Source organism: Anolis carolinensis, unplaced genomic scaffold (assembly GCF_035594765.1).
Source record: "Anolis carolinensis isolate JA03-04 unplaced genomic scaffold, rAnoCar3.1.pri scaffold_14, whole genome shotgun sequence".
Taxonomy (NCBI): Eukaryota; Metazoa; Chordata; class Lepidosauria; order Squamata; family Dactyloidae; genus Anolis; species Anolis carolinensis.
Window position 1 is genome coordinate 2,446,903 of NW_026943825.1, and position 22,363 is coordinate 2,469,265.

A 22,363-nucleotide genomic window follows, 5' to 3' on the forward strand; every position below is an offset into this window, starting at 1 on the left:
ACTCAGAGGCTGCCAGGAAAATGGTACATATATACATATGTGGTGGTCCTGTAAATATATTCAAAAATTTTGGGAGAACGTTTTTAAAGAAATAAAGGGAATCACCAAAACAGAAATAATAGGAACGCCTGAAATAGCACTGTTGTCATTTATGGATAATATTCAAGTATCAAAAGAGTTTAAGGAACTAATCGCCAATTTGCTAACAGCAGCAAGATTGTTAATAGCCAAAAAATGGAAAGGAAGAGAGGAGTGCCAATTGGAAAAATGGTATAAGGAGATTTGGGATATTGCGATAAATGATAAATTGACATGTAAGATTAAAATTAAAAGAGGGATATTAAAAAAGGATGATTTGGGGAAGATATGGGGAAAATTTATAGAGTTTGTATATGTAGATGGTAAGGGGAAAAAAACTGTAAAAGAAACAATTGAATTTTGGAAATAAATATTGTAATTGGCTGGTCTGGGGTGAAGGGATACCACTAGGTGAGGGGTAATAAAAGGTAAATAATATGAGTATGTAATATAGAGAGTGAAAATACTATATGAGCTTGATATACATAACTCTATTGCAAATTTGTTTAAGAATGTATAAGTTTTAAGTATAAATAAATAAAATTTAAAAAAAAATAGACAGACTCAGAGGCATTTTTTTTAAAACATTTTTCCAGCTTCACGATTCCGGCCACAGGGGGAGCTGTTGCTTCACCGTCCAGAAGTGGCTGTACTTCCTCATTCCTTTCCTCGTGTTTTGCTGGCAGTTTTTTATGGTGTTATAAATTAGTTAAATTATCCTCCCGCATAAAGCGTCCCTAAATTTCCCTAATTGACAGGGGCAACTGTCTTTCGGGGCTGCATAGGTCAACAGCAAGCCGGGGCTACTAATGGTCGGAGGCTTAACCCGACCCGGGCTTCGAACTCATGACCTCTCGGTCAGTAGTGATTTATAGCAGCTGGTTACTAGCCAGCTGCGCCACAGCCCGGACCAAACTGTCCCGGACCAAACTGTGCCAATCCTAATCCGACTCAGAGCCGAATATTGCCCTCCAAACTGGCCAGGAAACACACAACCAAGGCCTTGGAGAGCATCCTTGTGTCATCTCATGTCTCCTTGGGCTTTGGAGTTTTCCTCCCGACATCAAATTTACCCCTGGCAGATTCCCCGCGGCTCCTGTTTGTCGCGAGAAACCCTGCTAAACATCTGAAGAAAAGAACGAAAGGGATGATGAATCGGAATCCCGCTCCCCCGCGGGGTCTTTGAGCAGCGGGAGCCGATCGGAGGATTTTGAATCTCCTTAAGCTCTTCCTAACAGGCAGCGTCGTTCTAATCCTCATTAACAACGCCGGGTTTTGTCTTCTTAATGTCTCAAATGGCGGGATTGGTTTCTTTCAGCCGCGGCAGGTGGGAATGGCCGGTGCACAACTTGGGCTGGAAGTCATTCCTTCCCATAAGGTTCACTGTTCTCCATTGCTCTTGGTTTGCAAAATACAGTAGAGCAGGGGTCCCCAAACTTTTAAAGCCGAGGGCCGGTCCACAATCCTTCAGACCAGGGGTCCCCAAACTAAGGCCCGGGGGCCACATGCGGCCCATCAAAGCCATTTATCCGGCCCCCACGGCACAAAGACAGAAGGGGGTTGGGCTAAATGACCCAAGGGTTCTCTTCTTCTCTTCCAACTATTATTATTATTATTATTACTATTTTATTATGACACAGCAAACAAGATAGATATGCTGGATTTCATATCACAAAATCACAAGTCGAACACTTCCCAAGTGTCTAGGACTGTGTGATGTATTATTACTATTATTATTATTATTATTATTATTATTATTATTATTACTTAATTATGACACAGCAAACAAGATAGATATGCTGGATTTCATATCACAAAATCACAAGTCGAACACTTCCCAAGTGTCTAGGACTGTGTGATGTATTATTACTATTATTATTATTATTATTATTATTACTTTATTATGACACAGCAAACAAGATAGATATGCTGGATTTCATATCACAAAATCACAAGTCGAACACTTCCCAAGTGTCTAGGACTGTGTGATGTATTATTACTATTATTATTATTATTATTATTATTATTACTTTATTATGACACAGCAAACAAGATAGATATGCTGGATTTCATATCACAAAATCACAAGTCGAACACTTCCCAAGTGTCTAGGACTGTGTGATGTATTATTACTATTATTATTATTATTATTATTATTACTTTATTATGACACAGCAAACAAGATAGATATGCTGGATTTCATATCACAAAATCACAAGTCGAACACTTCCCAAGTGTCTAGGACCCAAAATGAACAGTCACAGAAATATACAATGCCAGAAAACTGCACAATTATTATTATTATTATTATTATTATTATTATTATTATTATTATTATTATTAACATTGAGGCTGGGAGGCCATTTGTCAGGGGTGCTTTGCTTGTGTTTTCGGTGCACAAAGGCAGAAGGGGATTGGACTCAATGGCCCAAAGGGTCTCTTCCAACCCTATTTTTTATTATTATTATTATTATTATTATTATTAATTATTATTGCTTGGTGGCCAACTATAGTCCGGCCCTCCAACTGTCCGAAGGATCGTGAACTGGCCATCAGTTTAAAAAGTTTGGGGACCCCTGCTTCAGACTGTGGAGGGGCCGAATTGTCATTTGGAGGGAAAAAAAACGAACAAATTCCTGTGCACACTGCACATGTCTTATTTGTAGTGCAAAACAACAACAACAATGAAAGAACAATACAATATTTAAAAATGAAAACAATTGTAACCAACATAAACCTATCAGGATTTCAATGGGAAGTGTAGACCTGCTTCTGGCCAATGAGATAGTCAAGTGAATTAGGATTGTTGTTGTTGTGTGTCTTCAAGTCATTTCAGACTTTGGCCGAGCCTAAGTCTAAAATTATTCATTTATTCATTTGCTACATTTATTTATTACATTTATATCCCACCCTTCTCACCCCGAAGGGGACTCAGAGCAGCTGTATGTACATACAATATATTATATTGTTAGCATATCACATTAGCATTATATATTACTATATTGAACTATATCACTATACTGTAATATTATATGTAATATAGAACATATAATTAATATTATTATATGGTATTATTATTAGTATTATATTGTATAACATTATAATATTATTATCAATATTATATGTATATACAATTATTATATTATTAAAAATGATATAAAATATTATTATAAAACTGAGGGCAGGGGCCAGGTAAATGATCTTGGAGGGCCACATCTGGGCCCCGGGCCTTAGTTTGGGGACCCCTGATCTATGGCAAGCATCCTCACTTAACATCAGGTGAAACCTTTACCTTTATCTTTTAAGTCTAAAATTATTTATTTATTCATTTACTGCATTTATTTATTACATTTATATCCCGCCCTTCTCACCCCGAAGGGGACTCAGAGCAGCTGTATGTACATACAATATATTATATTATTAGCATATCACATTAGCATTATATATTACTATATTGAACTATACCACTATACTGTAATATTATATGTAATATATATCATATAATTAATATTATTATATGGTACAGTAGAGTCTCACTTATCCAACATAAACGGGCCGGCAGAATGTTGGATAAGTGAATATGTTGGATAATAAGGAAGGATTGAGGAAAAGCCTATTAAACATCAAATTAGGTTATGATTTTACAAATTAAGCACCAAAACACCATGTTATACAACAAATTTGACAGAAAAAGTAGTTCAATATGTAGTAATGCTATGTAGTAATTACTGTATTTACGAATTTAGCACCAAAATATCATGATGTATTGAAAACATTGACTACAGAAATGCGTTGGATAATCCAGAATGTTGGATAAGCGAGTGTTGGATAAGTGAGACTCTACTGTATTATTAGTATTATATTGTATAACATTATAATATTATTATCAATATTATATGTATATACAATATATTATATTATTTAAAATGATATAAAATATCTATATATATAAAAGTGATGGCATCACGGCGACCCACAAAACAACAAAACTACAGGCCCCCCAACCTCGAAATTTGACAACACGACCCATCATCCACGCCTCTAGGTTGATACAACAAAAAGAATAGAAAAATCAAGTCCTAATTAGAGAGAGAGGAATAATGGCTTTTACCCAATTGCTGCCAGTTAGAAGGCTAAGCTCCTCCAACTTGGTCTCCTAGCAACCCAATAAAAATAATAAAAAACACTAAAAATTAATACAATAAAATACTATAATAACAGAAAATAACTAAAAATAATACAAGAAAATAATAAAATATAATAAAGAAAAATATAACTTACAATAAAATTAATAAAAAATTGCAAATAATGTCAAATAAAAATTACACAACAATTTTTAACCAATACCACCACCACTTTGCCACAGCAACGCGTGGCCGGGCACAGCTAGTATTATTATAAAACTGAAGGTGGGGGCCAGGTTAATGACCTTGGAGGGCCACATCCGGGCCCCGGGCCTTAGTTTGGGGACCCCTGCAGTAGAGTCTCACTTATCCAACATAAACGGGCCAGCAGAACGTTGGATAAGCGAATATGTTGGACAATAAGGAGAGATTAAGGAGAAGCCTATTAAACATCAAATTAGGTTATGATTTTACAAATGAAGCACCAAAACATCATGTCATACAACACATTTGACAGAAAAAGTAGTTCATTACACATTAATGCTATGTAGTAATTATTGCGCCACAATGCTAATGTGTATGTGTGTGTGTAAAGAAATCCTTGCAAAAGTTAGTTTGCAAGGGAACTCTGCAGAGGAGCTCTTTTTGCAGAGGCAAGGCCATGCCTAAAACAATGTATCTGTTTGATGGCAGGTGGCTGGGAATGTCAGTTGGAATTTGAGCTTCAAGAGAGAGCACAGGAAGAAGACTGGCTCTCTGAATAGCTACGGTCAAGTAGCTGATTTAATATGCTATGCTGTATATATTGATTCTGATTGATTAGTTATTGATCTTATGCAAGTACATGGACATTGTATGATTGCAGAACTGTTTTGTATTTCAACTCAACAAGCAAGAGTAAAGTTTCCTTTGTTCATTTCAATTCCTCTGCCTGGTCTGAGTCTTTTGCACATGGTGTTAACTGGACGCTACTACTGATTCCGCTATACTCTCACCTGGTAACAGTAATTACTGTATTTACGAATTTAGCACCAAAATATCATGATATATTGAAAACATTGACTACAAAAATGCATTGGATAATCCAGAACGTTGGATAAGTGAGACTCTACCGTAAATGAGGCTTGCATTGTAGCACTTGATACCAATTTCTTTATTTGCGGCTTTTCACTGTCATGGGAGTCCTGTGCCCTCCACCCCATGGACTGTATTCAGTGCTCAGATCCCAGGAAGTTGGCAAACCTTCCGATTTCCGTGTACCGTATATACTCAAGTATAAGCCGACCCGACTATAAGCCGAGGCGCCTAATTTTACCACAAAAAACTGGGATAACTTACTGACCCGAGTATAAGCCGAGGGTGGGAAATGAAGCAGCTACTGGTCAATTTCAAAATAAAAATAGATACCAATAAAATTACATTAATTGAAGCATCCATAGGTTAAATAATGTATATACACAGATACAGATATACAGGTACATGGACCTATATGTATATAGGATTTGCAAAGACCTGTAAACATATGAGGGGAAAATTCATATATAAAATTAATGTATATAGATAGATAGGTACAGATATATAAGTACATAGGGATTGCAAATGCATGCAAGGGGTTAATGCCTATATATCTGTAGGAGAGATTAACAAATATTTCAGGGAAAATGCTTTTATAAAATTAATGGATATATATTTTTCTTCCTGACTTGCAAGGGCGTCTTTCCCTTTTCAAAACATTCCCTTGGTTAAGAGCGAGGGAGGCTTTGGAAAAGTAAACACTGATAAGGGAGGGTAAGATGAGAAATAAATAGATCATATCTCGCAAGAAATAGGATCCAGGCTCAGATTAATGGGTATATACATATAATAATAATAATAATAATAATAATAATAATAATAATAATAATAAAAAACTTTATTTATACCCCGCCACCATCTCCCCAACGGGGACTCGGGGCGGCTTACATGGGGCCATGCCCAGACACCATACAATATAACAAAACAAAACAACATATCATAACACAATATAACAGTGCAAAAATAATCATATACATTACAGCACATATATATATTCTTCTTCCTGACTTGCAAGGGCTTCTTTCCCTTTTCAAAACATTCCCTTGGTTAAGAGCGAGGGAGGCTTTGCAAAAGAAAACACGGATAAGGGAGGATAAGATGAGAGATAAATATATCATATTTTGCAAGCAACGGTCTCCAGGCTCCGCTGTGGGCTTGACCTTGACCCGATTATAAGCTGGGAGAGGCTTTTTCAGCTCATATTCCCAATCTAAAAATGGGTGCCCCTATTTCTTCTCATTCTTACCTTTTTAAAAATATGGCTTTGCTTGGGACCATGACCGTTGTTCCTTTGCTTAGGACCATTGTTCCACCACTCCAGCATTTCCTATATTTGCAGTCAGCTACATCCATTTTCAGAGACTACTTCCCTATGCACGTATGTTGATCCAACTTTTTGAAAGATCTGTTCCTTCTATAAAACCTCTGTCACCTACTTATGTTTTCTGAATGTTGCAACTTGTATATACAGGCATGCATTGTTGTTACTTATCACCACATCATGTGCCTTTCTATTTTATTTCCCTTCTGCTTTTTTTCTTGGTCCTTCTACCAATCTACACTCCAAAACAGCCTTCCCTAACCTGGTGCTCTCCAGATATTTCTTGTGTGTCTTCACATGAGGATCTCAAGGCAAACCTATGATGAGATTTCCTTAGCAAAATTTGTTCAGAGGGGTTTGACCTTGCCTTCCTCTGAGGCTGAGGGCTCTCCTAGACAGGTCCTATATCCCAGAATCTGATCCCAGATTTTCTGTTTATCCCAGATTATCTGACAGTGCAGACTCATATAATCCAGTTTAAAGGAGAAAACCTGGGATCAGATCCTGGGATATAGGGCCTGTCTGGAAGGGCCCTGAAAGAGTGTGGCTTGATCACACTCTTTCAGTGGATCAGTGGATTTCTACGGCTGAGCAGGATTTGAACCCTGATATCCTGAAGCCTTGTCCAATACTCAAATCACTATACCACGGTGACTCTTGTGCTCCAGATACATTGCATTTGCTCCAACTCACAGAAATTGTACAATATGTTTGAAGGATACCAGACTGAAGAAGTCTGCTGTAGGGTTTTTGCAGTAAATAATGGAACAAGCTACCTAAGCCATAACATAGATATTATTTATTTATTTATTTATTTATTTATCTAATTTATATACCACTCTTCTACCCCGGGAGACTATTTATATTGTATAAATAATAAATAGTACTTTGGATGCCTACTATAAGTTTGATTTTCTCCCCCTTTGTCCCTCCGCTCATCCCTTCTGTGTCTTTCTTTCTTCCTTTTTTATAGGTCCCCCCATCATTTCCAGCGAATCAGTCCAATACGCCGTACGGGGTGACCGAGGAAAAGTGGAATGTTTCATCCGGAGCACGCCTCTCCCCGACCGAATTGTAAGTCAGAGAGACCCGGATTTCCAGGGAGAACATCTCTCTAGGCAGGTCTTGGTCCTCTCATGCAAGAAGTTGGCCATGGAGGTGTGCTGGAAGATTTAGAAATTCCTAAAGAGAAATTTTAGAAATTTATGTCTGGGTTTTCCATTTGATGGGGTCTCGTGGGGTTTCTTTCTCCATCTTCCAGGCTTGGGGTTGGCAGGAGAAGACCTTGGAGACGGGGACCCTGGAGCGCTACACGGTGGAGCGGAGCAACAACGACAACGGGGTGCTCTCCACCTTGTCCATCAACAACGTCATGGAGGTCGACTTCCAGACGCGATACAACTGCACGGCTTGGAACAGCTTCGGGTCCCGGACGGCCATCATTCAGCTGGAGGAGGAAGGTGGGCGAAGCCATTGGTCGTATCCGTTCGTGGACTCCCATCCAAGCCCTATCCAGGGCTGGCCTTGCTTAGCTTCCAAGATCAGACACAATCTGGTACCTGTAGGATATTTCAATGTGGTTTGAAATACAGTAGAATCTCACTTATCCAACATAAACAGGCCGGCAGAATGTTGGATAAGCCAATATGTTGGATAATAAGGAGGGATTAAGGAGAAGCCTATTAAACATCAAATTAGGTTATGATTTTACAAATTAAGCACCAAAACATCATGTTATACAACAGATTTGACAGAAAAAGTAGTCCAATACACAGTAATGCTATGCAGTAATTACTGTATTTACGAATTTAGCACCAAAATATCACAATGTATTGAAAACATTGACTACAAAAATGCGTTGGATAATCCAGAATGTTGGATAAGCGAGTGTTGGATAAGTGAGACTCTACTGTAATAGTAACAATAATAGAGTAAAACAATAAATGTAATAATTTACCAATAATAATAGAGAAAAATAATAAACATACCATATATACTCGAATATAAGCCGACCAGGACCCTCACTCGAGTATAAGCCGAGCAGGGATTTTTCAGTCCTAAAAAGGGCTGAAAAACTCAGCTTATACTCGAGTATATACAGTAATTTGTAAAATCATAACCTAATTTGATGTTTAATAGGCTTTAATCCCTCCATATTATCCAAGATATTTGCTTATCCAAGGTTCTGCTGGCCCGTTTAGCTTGGATAAGTGAGCCACTCCTTGCAAGAGCAAACAGTTGTCCAAAGTTGGTTCGAGTGACTCTTTTGTATTTTAATTTCGCAGAGGTTACACCGGTGGGCATCATCGCCGGAGCCACCATCGGGGCCGGCATCCTGGTCATCTTCTGCTTCGCCGCCTTGGCTTGCTTTCTCTACCGGCGACGGAAAGGGAGTAAGTATTGCACCTTTGTGTTGGGACTAAACTGCATTCATTCGACAGTGTAGATCAGTGATTCCCAAAGTGCCGGAGACAGGGCTGAGCCCCTGAGGCGTCTGTTAGGACACAGGGGGCGGAGCTAGAGGAGTGGGCGTGGCTTCTTCCCAAGAGCCCGAGACAGGGCTGAGCATCTATACCTCTCCTGAGGCGCTTGTTGGGACACAGAGGGCGGAGCTAGGAAAGGGGGCGGGGCCTCCTTCCAAGAGCCTGAGACAGGGCTGAGCCTCTGTATTTCTCCTGAGAGGCCTTTTAGGACTAATGGGCGGAGCTAGGGAAGGGGGCGGGCCCTCCTTCCAAGAGCCTGAGACAGGGCTGAGCCTCTGTATTTCTCCTGAGAGGCCTTTTAGGACTAATGGGCGGAGCTAGGGAAGGGGGCGGGCCCTCCTTCCAAGAGCCTGAGACAGGGCTGAGCCTCTGTATTTCTCCTGAGATGCCTTTTAGGACTAATGGGCGGAGCTAGGGAAGGGGGCGGGCCCTCCTTCCAAGAGCCTGAGACAGGGCTGAGCCTCTGTATTTCTCCTGAGAGGCCTTTTAGAATTAAAGGGCAGGGCTAGGCGCAGGGCCTCTTCTCAGGATCCTCTGTATACCTCCCCTGAGGCGCTTGTTAGAACATGAGGCGGGTTATAGAGGCCCCGCCCCCTCCTCTAGCCCCGCCCCCTGTGTCCAGGACAGGGATAGATGCTCAGCCCTGACTCAGAGCTCATAACTCCGCCCACCCCAGTCCTGGCCGCCCATTTGTGGCGCCGCCCACCTTCCCCTCGCAGCCCTGCATCTTGGAATAGGGGAGAGGCTCAGCCCCGCCCTCTTGAGCAGGAGCCACGCCCACCCCTCTAAGCCACGCCCCCTTTCTAGGTGGAGCAGGACAAATAAGTTTGGGAACCACTGCAGTAGAGTCTCACTTATCCAAGCTTCACTTATCCAAGGTTCTGTATTATCCAAGGCAGTCTGTCTTTTAGTATTCAATGTTTTTATAGTAAAAGTTGCAATGTTTTGGTGCTAAATTCTTAAATACCGTAATTATTACATAACACGACTGTGTATTGAACTACTTTTTCTGTCAAATTTGTTGCAAATGATGTTTTGGTGCTTAATTTGTAAAATCATAACCTAATTTGATGTTTAATAGGCTTTTCCTTAACCCCTCCTTATTATCCAAGATTTTCACTTATCCAGTGTTCTGCTGGCCTGTTTATCTTGGATAAGTGAGACTCTACTGTGCTATCAATAAATCAATACATTTGGAGTTCACAAGATGCCTCCCACCCTTGCTTTGCGGCAAGCTGCAAACACGTAATGTTGTGATTTGCAGTCCCAACAGCTTTCTAAGGCCTCAAGGTGCCTTCCACCCGTGCTTTAACATTTTATTTCCCTGATTCAAAAACAGTAAGACTTTCCTTCTTCCAGGCAGGAAAGATGTGACTTTGCGGAAGCTGGACATCAAGGTGGAGACCGTCAACCGGGAGCCTCTGACTTTGCATTCGGACCGGGAAGAAGACACGGCCAGTGTCTCTACGGCCACCCGGGTCATGAAGGCCATCTACTCGGTAAGAAGATGATGCTCAGGATGATTCCCTTTTACCGTTTGGATGGCCTCAAGAGACAGGGCTGAGCATCTATTCCTATCCTGCGTTGCATGTTGGGACACAGAGGGCGGAGCTAGGGAAGGGGGCGGGGCCTCCTTCCAAGAACCTGAGATAGGGCTGAGCCTCTATATTTCTCCAGAGAGGCCTTTTAGGACTAAAGGGCAGGGCTAGGGGTGGGGCCTCTTCTCAGGAGCCCGAGACAAGGCTGAGAATCTATTCCTATCCTGCGGTGCTTGTTGGGACACAGAGGGCGGAGCTAGGGAAGGGGGCGGGGCCTCCTTCCAAGAACCTGAGATAGGGCTGAGCCTCTATATTTCTCCTGAGAGGCCTTTTAGGACTAAAGGGCAGGGCTAGGGGTGGGGCCTCTTCTCAGGAGCCCGAGACAAGGCTGAGAATCTATTCCTATCCTGCGGTGCTTGTTGGGACACAGAGGGCGGAGCTAGGGAAGGGGGCGGGGCCTCCTTCCAAGAGCCTGAGACAGGGCTGAGCCTCTATATTTCTCCTGAGAGGCCTTTTAGGACTAAAGGGCAGGGCTAGGGGTGGGGCCTCTTCTCAGGAGCCCGAGACAAGGCTGAGAATCTATTCCTATCCTGCGGTGCTTGTTGGGACACAGAGGGCGGAGCTAGGGAAGGGGGCGGGGCCTCCTTCCAAGAACCTGAGATAGGGCTGAGCCTCTATATTTCTCCTGAGAGGCCTTTTAGGACTAAAGGGCAGGGCTAGGGGTGGGGCCTCTTCTCAGGAGCCCGAGACAAGGCTGAGAATCTATTCCTATCCTGCGGTGCTTGTTGGGACACAGAGGGCGGAGCTAGGGAAGGGGGCGGGGCCTCCTTCCAAGAGCCTGAGACAGGGCTGAGCCTCTATATTTCTCCTGAGAGGCCTTTTAGGATTAAACGGCGGGGCTAGGGGCGGGGCCTCTTCTCAGGAGCCTCTGTGTACCTCCCCGAAGCGCTTGTTAGAACATGGGGGCAGGGTATAGAGGCCCCGCCCCCTCCTCTAGCCCCGCCCCCTGTGTCCAGGACAGGGATAGAAGCTCAGCCCTGACTCAGAGCTCGTAACTCCGCCCATCCCAGTCCTGCCTGCCCATTTGTGGCCCCGCCCACCTCCCTTCACAGCCCTGTATCTTGGACTAGGGGAGAGGCTGAGCTTCGCCTTCTTCAGCAGGAGCCACGCCCACCCCTCTAAGCCACACCCCCCTTTCCAGGGGGCACTGAGTCATATTTTTTCTGGAAAGGGGGCGGCAGGACAAAGAAGTTTGGGATTCTCTCGGATAGACTTTCGAAACATTGTCAAAAACGAAATTGCGATTCAAAGCACCGAAAAGAGATTGTATTGGAAGAGGTCCAGATTTTATTTATTCATTTGTTTATTTTGCCATTTCTCCCCCACCCACCCCTTCCCTCAAGTCATTCAAAGATGACGTGGATTTGAAGCAAGACCTTCGCTGTGACACCATCGACACCCGGGAAGAGTATGAGCTGAAGGTGGGTCAGGGTGGCCTTTTGGGGGGCTGCCCAACGCTTGAAATCATCCTTGTTTGGCAAAAACACAGAGACCCCAAACTCTTATATAGACACAGGATACTGGATTTTAAGTCCTTGTGGAAGAAGGACCTGGATATGATCTTTTATCTGACCAGGATTAGAAAGAATAGGTTGTTGAAAGAAGGGATTACATAGAAAGTAATCTATATCATCTTTATAAGGCCAAAAAGAATAACAAAGCTATCTTGCCATTTATTATTATTATTATTATATATTATATTATTATATATATGACACAGCAAACAAGATAGATATGCTGGATTTCGTTTCACAAAATCACAAGTCGAACACTTCGCAATGTCTAGGACTGTGTGATGTATTTTGTATTATTATTATTATTATTATATATATTATTATATATATGACACAGCAAACAAGATAGATATGCTGGATTTCATATCACAAAATCACAAGTCGAACACTTCCCAATGTCTAGGACTGTGTGATGTATTTTGTATTATTATTATTATTATTATTATTATTATTATTATTATTATTATATTATATATTATATATATTATTATATATATGACACAGCAAACAAGATAGATATGCTGGATTTCGTTTCACAAAATCACAAGTCGAATACTTCCCAATGTCTAGGACTGTGTGATGTATTTTGTATTATTATTATTATTATTATTATTATTATTATTATTATTATTATTATTATTATATATGACACAGCAAACAAGATAGATATGCTGGATTTCGTATCACAAAATCACAAGTCGAACACTTCCCAAGTGTCTAGGACTGTGTAATGTATTTTTGGATGATGTGCTTAGATCCCAGTCGGGTGGCCTTTTGCAGTTGGCAGATCATAATTTTGTCAATATCTATTGTTTCCAAATGCCGGCTGAGATCTTTTGCCACGGGGCGGCTTACACAGGGACAAGCCCGAACAACAACAAACAGCATTTCATGTATAAAATTTATCGTATATACTCGAGTATAAACCGACCCGAATATAAGCCGAGGAACCTAATTTTACCACAAAAAAACTGGGATAACTTATTGACCCGAGTATAAGCCGAGGGTGGGAAATGAAGCAGCTACTCGTCAATTTCAAAATAAAAATAGATACCAATAAAATTGCATTAATTGAGGCAATGGGTTAAATAATATATATATATGGATACAGATATACAGCTACATGGATCTATATGTATATAGGATTTGCAAAGACCTACAAATATATGAGGGGAAAATTCATATATAAAATTAATGTATATAGATAGATAATAAGTACATAGGGATTGCAAATGCATGCAGGGGGTTAATGGCTATATATCTGTAGGAGAGATTAAAAATATTTCAGGGGAAAATGCTTTTATAAGATTAATGGATATGCAGTAGAGTCTCATCCAAGCTAAACGGGCCGGCAGAAGCTTGGATAAGCGAATATCTTGGATAATAAGGAGGGGTTAAGAAAAAGCCTATTAAACATCAAATCAGGTTATGATTTTACAAATTAAGCCCCAAAACCTCATGTTATACAACAAATTTGACAGAAAAAGTAGTTCAATACGCAGTAATGTTATGTTGTAATTACTGTATTTACGAACTTAGCACCAAAATATCACAATATATTGAAAACATTGACTACAAAAATGGCTTGGGTTATCCAGAGGCTTGGATAAGCGAGGCTTGGATTAGTGAGACTCTACTGTATATTTTTCTTCTTCTTGACTTGCAAGGGCCTCTTTCCCTTTTCAAAACATTAAGAGCGAGAGAGGCTTTGCAAAAGAAAACACTGATAAGGGAGGGTAAGATGAGAGATAAATAGATCATATATTGCAAGCAACGGTCTCCAGGCTCTGCTGTCGGCTTGATCTTGACCCGATTATAAGCCGGGGGAGGCTTTTTCAACTCATAAAAAGGGCTTATCTTCGAGTATATACGGTAACAGCAGATTAAACATTCCAGCAATAAACAGAACAATATACAAGACCGTTACTTAAAAGTCTGAGCATCAATTATTGGTTCATCCCGTGCTCTCGGGTTGGACTGGATGGCCCTTGGAGTGCCTTCCGATGCCATGATAATGATGTGCCTCTTGTTTTGAGATACCAAAACTCAACGTCCTTTCCCACCCCGCACCCCGTCCTCCTTTCCAGGACCCCACCAACGGCTACTACAACGTGCGTGCCCACGAGGACCGTCCGTCTTCCCGCACGGTGCTCTACGCCGACTACCGCAACCCCAACACCACCACGCGCTTCGACGGCCGGCCTTCCTCCCGCCTCTCCCACTCCAGCGGCTACGCCCAGCTCAACACCTTTGGCCGTGGGGCCGCCACGGAGTACAACCCGGACCCCGGACCCACTCCCGGCGGCGTGGCGGCCACCACCGCTGCCCCCGGTGCCGCCGACACGGCCAGCCAGCTTTCCTACGAGAACTACGGCGGGCACGCCGGTTTCCCCACCGGCGCCGGCTACGCCACGTACCGCATGGCCTACCCGCAGCCGCCCAACCCCGCCTACGACACGTACGACCCGCTGGGGAAATACACCACCGCCACCCGTTTCTCGTACTCGTCGGACTACGGGCAGCGGTTCCAGCAACGGATGCAGACGCACGTCTGAAGCCGACTTGGGGGGGGACGCGGTTCGGGGAGGGGGTGCGGGTGGGAGGGGACTTGCAGGTACCTCATGACTGTTCCCTGATATTCAGGGGCATGTTTTGTTTTTTTCTTCCCCACCTTCACCCCACTTACTGGGATCCGTCTCCTTTCTCTTTCCCCGGCACACCTTTCTCTTCTATTTCTTATTTCCAAATCCGTTTCAGGGAATCGGGAGGAAAAGAAGAGGGCACGGACCATGCTTTATCCCTTTGGAGCATTGGTTCCCAAACTTATTTGGCCTGCCGCCCCCTTTCAAAAATAAATATTACTCAGCACTCCCTAGAAAGGGGTGTGGCTTAGAGGGGTGGGCGTGGCTCCTGATCAAGAGGGCGGGGCTGAGCCTCTCCCCTAGTCCAAGATGCAGGGCTGCGAGGGGAGGTGGGCGGGGCCAGAAATGGGCAGCCAGGACAGGGATGGGCGGAGTTACGAGCTCTGAGTCAGGGCTGAGCTTCTATCCCTGTCCTGCAGCGCATGCCAGGACACATGGGCGGGGCTAGAGGAGGGGGCGGGGCCTCTTCCCAATTTACTGACCGGGCTGAACCTCCATACCCTGACCCCGTGTTCTAACAAGCACTTCAGGGGAGATATAGAGGCTCAGCCCTGTCTCGGGCTCTTGGGAAGAGGCCCCGCCCCTAGCCCTGCCCTTTTGTCTAAAAGGCCTCTCAGGAGAGGTATAGAGGCTCAGCCCTGTCTCACACTCTTTGAAGGAGGCCCCACCCCCTTCCCTAGCTCCGCCCTCTGTGTCCCAACAAGCACCTCAGGGGAGGTATAGATGCTCAGCCCTGTCTCGGGCTCTTTGAAGAAGCCACACCCACCCCTCTAGCTCCGCCCCCTGTGTCCTAAAAGTCGCCCCAGGTGCTCAGCCCTGTCTCCGGCACTTGGGAAGAGGCCCCGCCCCTCCTCTGGCCCCGCCCCGTGTCCTAATAGGTGCCATCACCGGCCCCCTGGATCGCTGCAGCCCCCACCAGGGGGCGGTAGCGCCCACTTTGGGAATCACTGGTTTAAGCCTCTCTGCTAGGAGTTGTAGTTTTACAAGATTTTTAGCCTTCTCTGCCCAAGAGCATTCACCATACTATAACTCACAGCATCCCATAGCCTTGAGCGTGGCAGTCATAGTGGTGCCAGTCTATTGAACTGGATTATATGAGTCTACACTAGCCATTAGGGTTGTCCAAAAAATCGTTTTGATTCTTATATCGAAATTATTTCGGATTGTTCTCGCTTTTTGAATCGAGTTCTGAGACGTTGTCCCTGGGCACAACCAGCAATGTAATTTGAACCATCGTTGGCCCATTCTCTAAATTTGTCTTAATGTTTCGTTAATTTTTTTTCCCCAAAATATCATAAAAGACAGGAAATGTTCTGCAATTTGTTGAGCAAAGACTGTTGAATGTGATCTCCCACTGTACCAAATTTGATGAGGATAGCTCCAGAAATGAGGGGCGGGAGAGCCCTGTAAAAGTCCCCCCCCAGTTCCCTTTTTTTTTTTGGGACTGCGCATGCGCGTCCGCCATTTTAGAAACATTTAGAATCATTACGAATTTTCGGAAATATCCGAAATTTTTGGGTAAAAAATTCAGAAATACTTTCTATATCGAAGCGCCGGCACCCTCTACTTTAGAAACAAGAAATGAAACATTTTTTCCATCGATCGGACATGCCTACTAGTGCAGTTTCAAACTCTGTATCCATGGAGAAAACAGCTAATCCTATTGAAATGAAGGACTTCCAGCCCAGGGACACCATAGAGTCAAGCCGAAAAAATGTATTGGGCCCCATTAATACAGGGATTGTGTGAATTGTAGTACCGCTCTCATTTCAGCACATCTATAGAAATCTTGACTTGATCCTATCACATGTCCCATCACCCCAAACCGTGCTTCTCTTCTCTTTCTTTGACCGCCAAACTTTTGCGCTTGAGACGCAAAGGATTGACTTAAAGCAGCAGTTCCCTTCTGGCTTTATCTCTTTTCTCCATCTGATCTTTCCCTGGTCTCCACTATGACATTAATGCAGTTCTAAACTACTTTAACTACTGTGAAGCCTGGGCGTTGTTTGGTAGAGAAGGCTCACGACCATGTAAAACTACAACACCCATTGTCCCATAGCATTACGCCCCATTATCTATCAAACTGCATGGATTCAACAGAATAGATGCACTCGTGTCAATCTTCAGCTCCTACAGTGCCATATAAAATCCAGATTATCTGTTGGCAGTGTAGACTCATATAATCCGGTTCAAAGCAATCAATGTGGATTATCTTCTTTGATAATGAGGATTATTAATGCAATGTAGAAGGGGCCTTAGATCCACCGAAATTAAGAGTAGGACCGTTGCCGAAGGCTTTTGTGGCCAGAATCACTTTCTTGCTGTGAGTTTTCCGGGCTGTATGGCTATGTCCCAGAAGCACTCTCTCCTGAGGTTTCGCCCACATCTATGGCAGGCAACCTCAGAAGTTGTGAGGTCTGTTGTGGGTGAAATGTCAGGAGAGAGTGCTTCTGTATAGCCTGGAAAACACACAGCAATCCAACCAAGAACAGGATTCTGTGGATTTTTTTGCCTTTTTTTCCATGTCCCTTCAGCACCCCCTAATGGCCATTCAGGCTACTGCAGCCATGCTCACTGCAGAATGATATCACTTTCTTATTCTGCTTTAAGTGCCATCTAAGGAATCCTTAGATTCCTTAGAAAGTCTTTTCCCTAAGCCTTGGGTTCCAGTCCTGGATGACAACAACAACAACAACAACAATATAATAATAATAATAATAATAATAATAATAATAATATAAACGTCAATCCTAGGATCCAATTGGATGGAACCATGGCAGTAAAAGTGGAATTGTAGTACAGTAGAGTCTCACTTATCCAAGCCAAACGGTCGGCAGAACCTTGGATAAGCGAATATCTTGGATAATAAGGAGGGATTAAGGAAAGGCCTATTAAACATCAAATTAGGTGATGATTTGACAAATTAAGCACCAAAACATCCTGTTACACAACAAATTTGACAGAAAAAGGAGTTCAATACGCAGTAATGTTATGTTGTAATTACTGTATTTACGAATTTAGCACAAAAATATCACGATAGATTGAAAACATTGACGACAAAAATGCCTTGGATAATCCAGAAGCTTGGATAAGCGGGGCTTGGATAAGTGAGACTCTACTGTGTTGGTGTTTCCTTCTCTATGAGGTTTTGAGCAGAGACTTGCTGGCCATCTGTCGGGAAGGCTTTGATTGTGTCTCCCTGCATGGCAGAATGGGGTGAGACTGGATGGCCTTTGTGACCCAACTCTAATAAGGTTCAGAATATATTGGAGTTTCCTTCTCTGGAAGTTTTTAAGCAGAGGCTGGATGGCCATCTGTCGGGAGGGCTTTGATTGTGTGGCAGAATGGGGTTGGACTGGATGGCCTTTGGAGCCCCTTTCAACACTAACTTCCAACTCTAATAAGATTCAGAATATATTGGAGTTTCCTTCTCTATGAGGTTTTGAGCAGAGACTTGCTGGCCATCTGTCGGGAAGGCTTTGATTGTGTCTCCTTGCATGGCAGAATGGGGTTGGACTGGGTGGCCTTTGGAGCCCCTTTCAACACTAATACTCAGAATATATTGGAGTTTCCTTCTCTGAAAGTTTTTAAGCAAAAGCAGGATGGCCATCTGTCGGGAAGGCTTTGATTGTGTCTCTTTGCATGGCAGAATGGGGTTGGACTGGGTGGCCTTTGGAGCCCCTTTCAACACTAACTTCCAACTCTAATAAGATTCAGAATATATTGGAGTTTCCTTCTCTATGAGGTTTTGAGCAGAAACTTGCTGGCCATCTGTCGGGAAGGCTTTGATTGTGTCTCCTTGCATGGCAGAATGGGGTTGGACTGGATGGCCTTTGGAGCCCCTTTCAACACTAATACTCAGAATATATTGGAGTTTCCTTCTCTGAAAGTTTTTAAGCAAAAGCAGGATGGCCATCTGTCGGGAAGGCTTTGATTGTGTCTCTTTGCATGGCAGAATGGGGTTGGACTGGGTGGCCTTTGGAGCCCCTTTCAACACTAAAATTCAAAATATATTGGAGTTTCCTTTTCTAGGAAGTTTTAAGCAGAGACTTGCTGGCCATCTGTCGGGAAGGTTTTGATGGTGTCTCCTTGCATGGCAGAATGGGGTTGGACTAGATGGCCTTTGGAGCCCCTTTCAACACTAATATTCAGAATATATTGGAGTTTCCTTCTCTGAAAGTTTTTAAGCAAAAGCAGGATGGCCATCTGTCAGGAAGGCTTTGATTGTGTGGCAGAATGGGGTTGGACTGGATGGCCTTTGGAGCCCCTTTCAACACTAATATTCCTTTATTGCGGATGAGTTTCCTCTTTGAATGCCCGAGTTGTCTCCCGGATTTTGGTGCCCATAGCAAACATCTGGGTCCCTTTTGCAATGGGTCGTAGCACCCATCATCCTTGGCTGGACCTTGCCCCGAATCCAGAACATAAGCAATAACACTTTCGGAATGTGATCCCCAAAAAGCATCCCGTTTTTTGTCCCAAAAGCCCTGCCGCCCCCCGTCTTCTGTATTTTTAATTTCCCTCGGAGACATATATCTGTGAGCCCTGGTTTCCTTATTCTTCGGTTTGTTTTCTAAATGATTTTTTTCCCCCTTCATTCTTTTCAAAACAAAATATTATGTACTATATTTTTAGTCTTAAACACGATATATTATATATATTTAATTTTTTATATATATAAAGCTAAATGTTAAAAAAAAAAGAAAGAAAAAGAACAAAGGTCTCAACTTGTCTTTATTTCGGGGGGAAATGGGGTTTGGAGCGGGATTCGGCGAAATGTTCCAGAAAACCAACGTTGTCAGGTCCAAATTGCAAAGCCAGTGTCAGGATGCGGGCTTTGACCTGTTTCATTAGCAGGTGTAAATTTATTTATTGATTTATTTATTTACATTATTTATATACCGCCTTCCTCCCCTCGGGGACCCAAAGTGGTTTACATCATACTATACAAACTTCCCAAACTTATTTCGCCTGCTGCACCCGTTCCAGAAAAAATATGACTCAGCACCCCTTGGAAAGGGGGCGTGGTTTAGAGGGGTGGGCGTGGCTCGTGCTCAAGAGGGCGGGGCCAGAAATGGGAGTCCAGGACTGGGATGGGCGGAGTTACGAGCTCTGAGGCAGGGCTGAGCTTCTATCCCTGTCTTGCGGCGCCTGCCAGGACACAGGGGGCGGGGCTAGAGGAGGGGGCGGGGCCTCTTCCCAAGTGCCTGACGGGCCTCTCAGGAGAACTATAGAGGCTCAGCCCTGTCTCAGGCTCTTGGGAAGAGGCCCCGCCCCCACCCCTAGCCCCGCCCTTTAGTCCTAAAAGGCCTCTCAGGAGAAATATAGAGGCTCAGCCCTGTCTCAGGCTTTTGGGAAGAGGCCCCGCCCCCACCCCTAGCCCCGCCCTTTAGTCCTAAAAGGCCTCTCAGGAGAACTATAGAGGCTCAGCCCTGTCTCAGGCTCTTGGAAGGAGGCCCCGCCCCCACCCCTAGCCCCGCCCTTTAGTCCTAAAAGGCCTCTCAGGAGAACTATAGAGGCTCAGCCCTGTCTCAGGCTCTTGGGAAGAGGCCCCGCCCCCACCCCTAGCTGCGCCCTTTAGTCCTAAAAGGCCTCTCAGGAGAAATATAGAGGCTCAGCCCTGTCTCAGGCTCTTGGGAAGAGGCCCCACCCCTAGCCCCGCCCTTTAGTCCTAAAAGGCCTCTCAGGAGAAATATAGAAGCTCAGCCCTGTCTCGTGCTCTGAGTCAGGGCTGAGCATCTATCCCTGTCCAGGACACAGGGGGCGGGGCTAGAGGAGGGGGCGGGGACTCTTCCCAAGTGCCTGACGGGGCTGAACCTCTATACTCCGCCCCTGTGTTCTAACAAGCGCCTCAGGGGAGGTATATAGAGGCTCAGCCCTATCTCAGGCTCTTGGGAAGAAGCCACGCCCACTAACAGGCGCCTCGGGCTCAGTCCTGCCCCTGGCACTTGGGAAGCCCCGCCCCTCCCCTGGCCCCGCCCCCGTGTCCTAATAGGTGCCATCACCACCCCCCTGGATCTCTGCAGCGCCCACCAGGGGGCGGTAGCCCCCACTTTGGGAATCACCCAAGCTGTAGGATGACAAAAGAGGGTGAGTGAAAGAAAACACAATCAGTACAAAAGAGAGAGAGAGAGAAATGAAACAAAAGTGTGCCGGAAGAGGAGAGGAAATTGTTTTTGTGACAGCCAGCAAGATGGATGAAGGAGCCGCACGCTGGGCGGTTGGCAAGCGGCAAGAGAGGATCCTGGATTAATATCAGGCCCATGAAGATAAATGGAACTCACAACTTTGGCAGCAAAAGGGACGGAGGGAGGAAATTAATCGCCCGGGCAAGAAGATGGAGTGGGTGGGTTGTGACAAAGTGGGCCGCCAAAGATTTTGTTTTCGGTTGTTTCATTTCTACTTTAGAGGAACCGCTGAGGCCGAAAGCCTTCCACGGCCCCCCGAGCAAATCATCATTGTTTCACTTGCATTTGGGACACACATAAGACCTTGTACATTGAGCCAAATTTGTGAATTTTTGTCAATTTGTGCACAAAATAACTCTGCAACTTTTTGCCTCCATCCAGGTTTCTGGACACCAGGGTTGCTAAGTTTGAAAATATGTTTGATCACGTGGGGGAAGCAGCCAGACTTCGAAGCTGCAAGGCTATTCAATGCTAATCAAGCTGGCCCATTGCAACATTCCCACCAGCCTCAAACAGACAAGAGTTCTTTCTCCCATCTTGGACATTATTCCACAAGTGTATATACAGTAGAGTCGCACTTATTTATTATATATTGATTTCCATCATTTCTATCCCGCCCTTCTCGCCCAGAGGGACTCAGGGCGGCTTACAAAACTGGCAGAATTCGATGCTAATATACAACAATCCAAAGGAATAAAACATAAGCAATTAAAAACAGATTAAACAGATGGGCGGTCAGGACTGGGATGGGCGGAGTTACGAGCTCTGAGTCAGGGCTGAGCTTCTATCCCTGTCCAGGACACAGGGGGTGGAGCTAGAGGAGGGGGCGGGGCCTCTTCCCGAGTGCCTGACGGGGCTGAACCTCTATACTCCGCCCCCGCGTTCTAACTAGCACCTCAGGGAAGGTATATAGAAGCTCAGCCCTATCTCACGCTCTTGGGAAGAGGCCCCGTCCCCACCCCTAGCCCCGCCCTTTAGTCCTAAAAGGCCTCTCAGGAGAAGTATAGAGGCTCAGCCCTGTCTCATGCTCTTGGGAAGAGGCCCCGCCCCCACCCCTAGCCCGGCCCTTTAGTCCTAAAAGGCCTCTCAGGAGAGGTATAGATGCTCAGCCCTGTCTCAGGCTCTTGGGAAGAGGCCCCACCCCCACCCCTAGCCCCGCCCTTTAGTCCTAAAAGGCCTCTCAGGAGAAGTATAGAGGCTCAGCCCTGTCTCATGCTCTTGGGAAGAGGCCCCGCCCCCACCCCTAGCCCCGCCCTTTAGTCCTAAAAGGCCTCTCAGGAGAGGTATAGATGCTCAGCCCTGTCTCAGGCTCTTGGGAAGAGGCCCCGCCCCCACCCCTAG

At 44.4% G+C, this 22,363-nt stretch overlaps 1 protein-coding gene across 1 annotated transcript in view; it reads left to right on the top strand.

Moving 5' to 3' along the window:
- Window positions 1-19,553, top strand: part of kirrel1 (kirre like nephrin family adhesion molecule 1) — a 139,300-nt gene extending 119,747 nt beyond the window's left edge. Inside the window, exons 10-15 of the mRNA XM_062965375.1 lie at window positions 7,571-7,671; window positions 7,859-8,057; window positions 8,883-8,990; window positions 10,440-10,579; window positions 12,022-12,099; window positions 14,280-19,553. Of these exons, the coding sequence (XP_062821445.1) occupies window positions 7,571-7,671; window positions 7,859-8,057; window positions 8,883-8,990; window positions 10,440-10,579; window positions 12,022-12,099; window positions 14,280-14,747 (1,094 nt within the window). The 3' untranslated portion in view covers window positions 14,748-19,553. The remainder of the gene's footprint in view (window positions 1-7,570; window positions 7,672-7,858; window positions 8,058-8,882; window positions 8,991-10,439; window positions 10,580-12,021; window positions 12,100-14,279) is intronic.
- The last annotated feature ends 2,810 nt before the right edge of the window (window positions 19,554-22,363 follow it).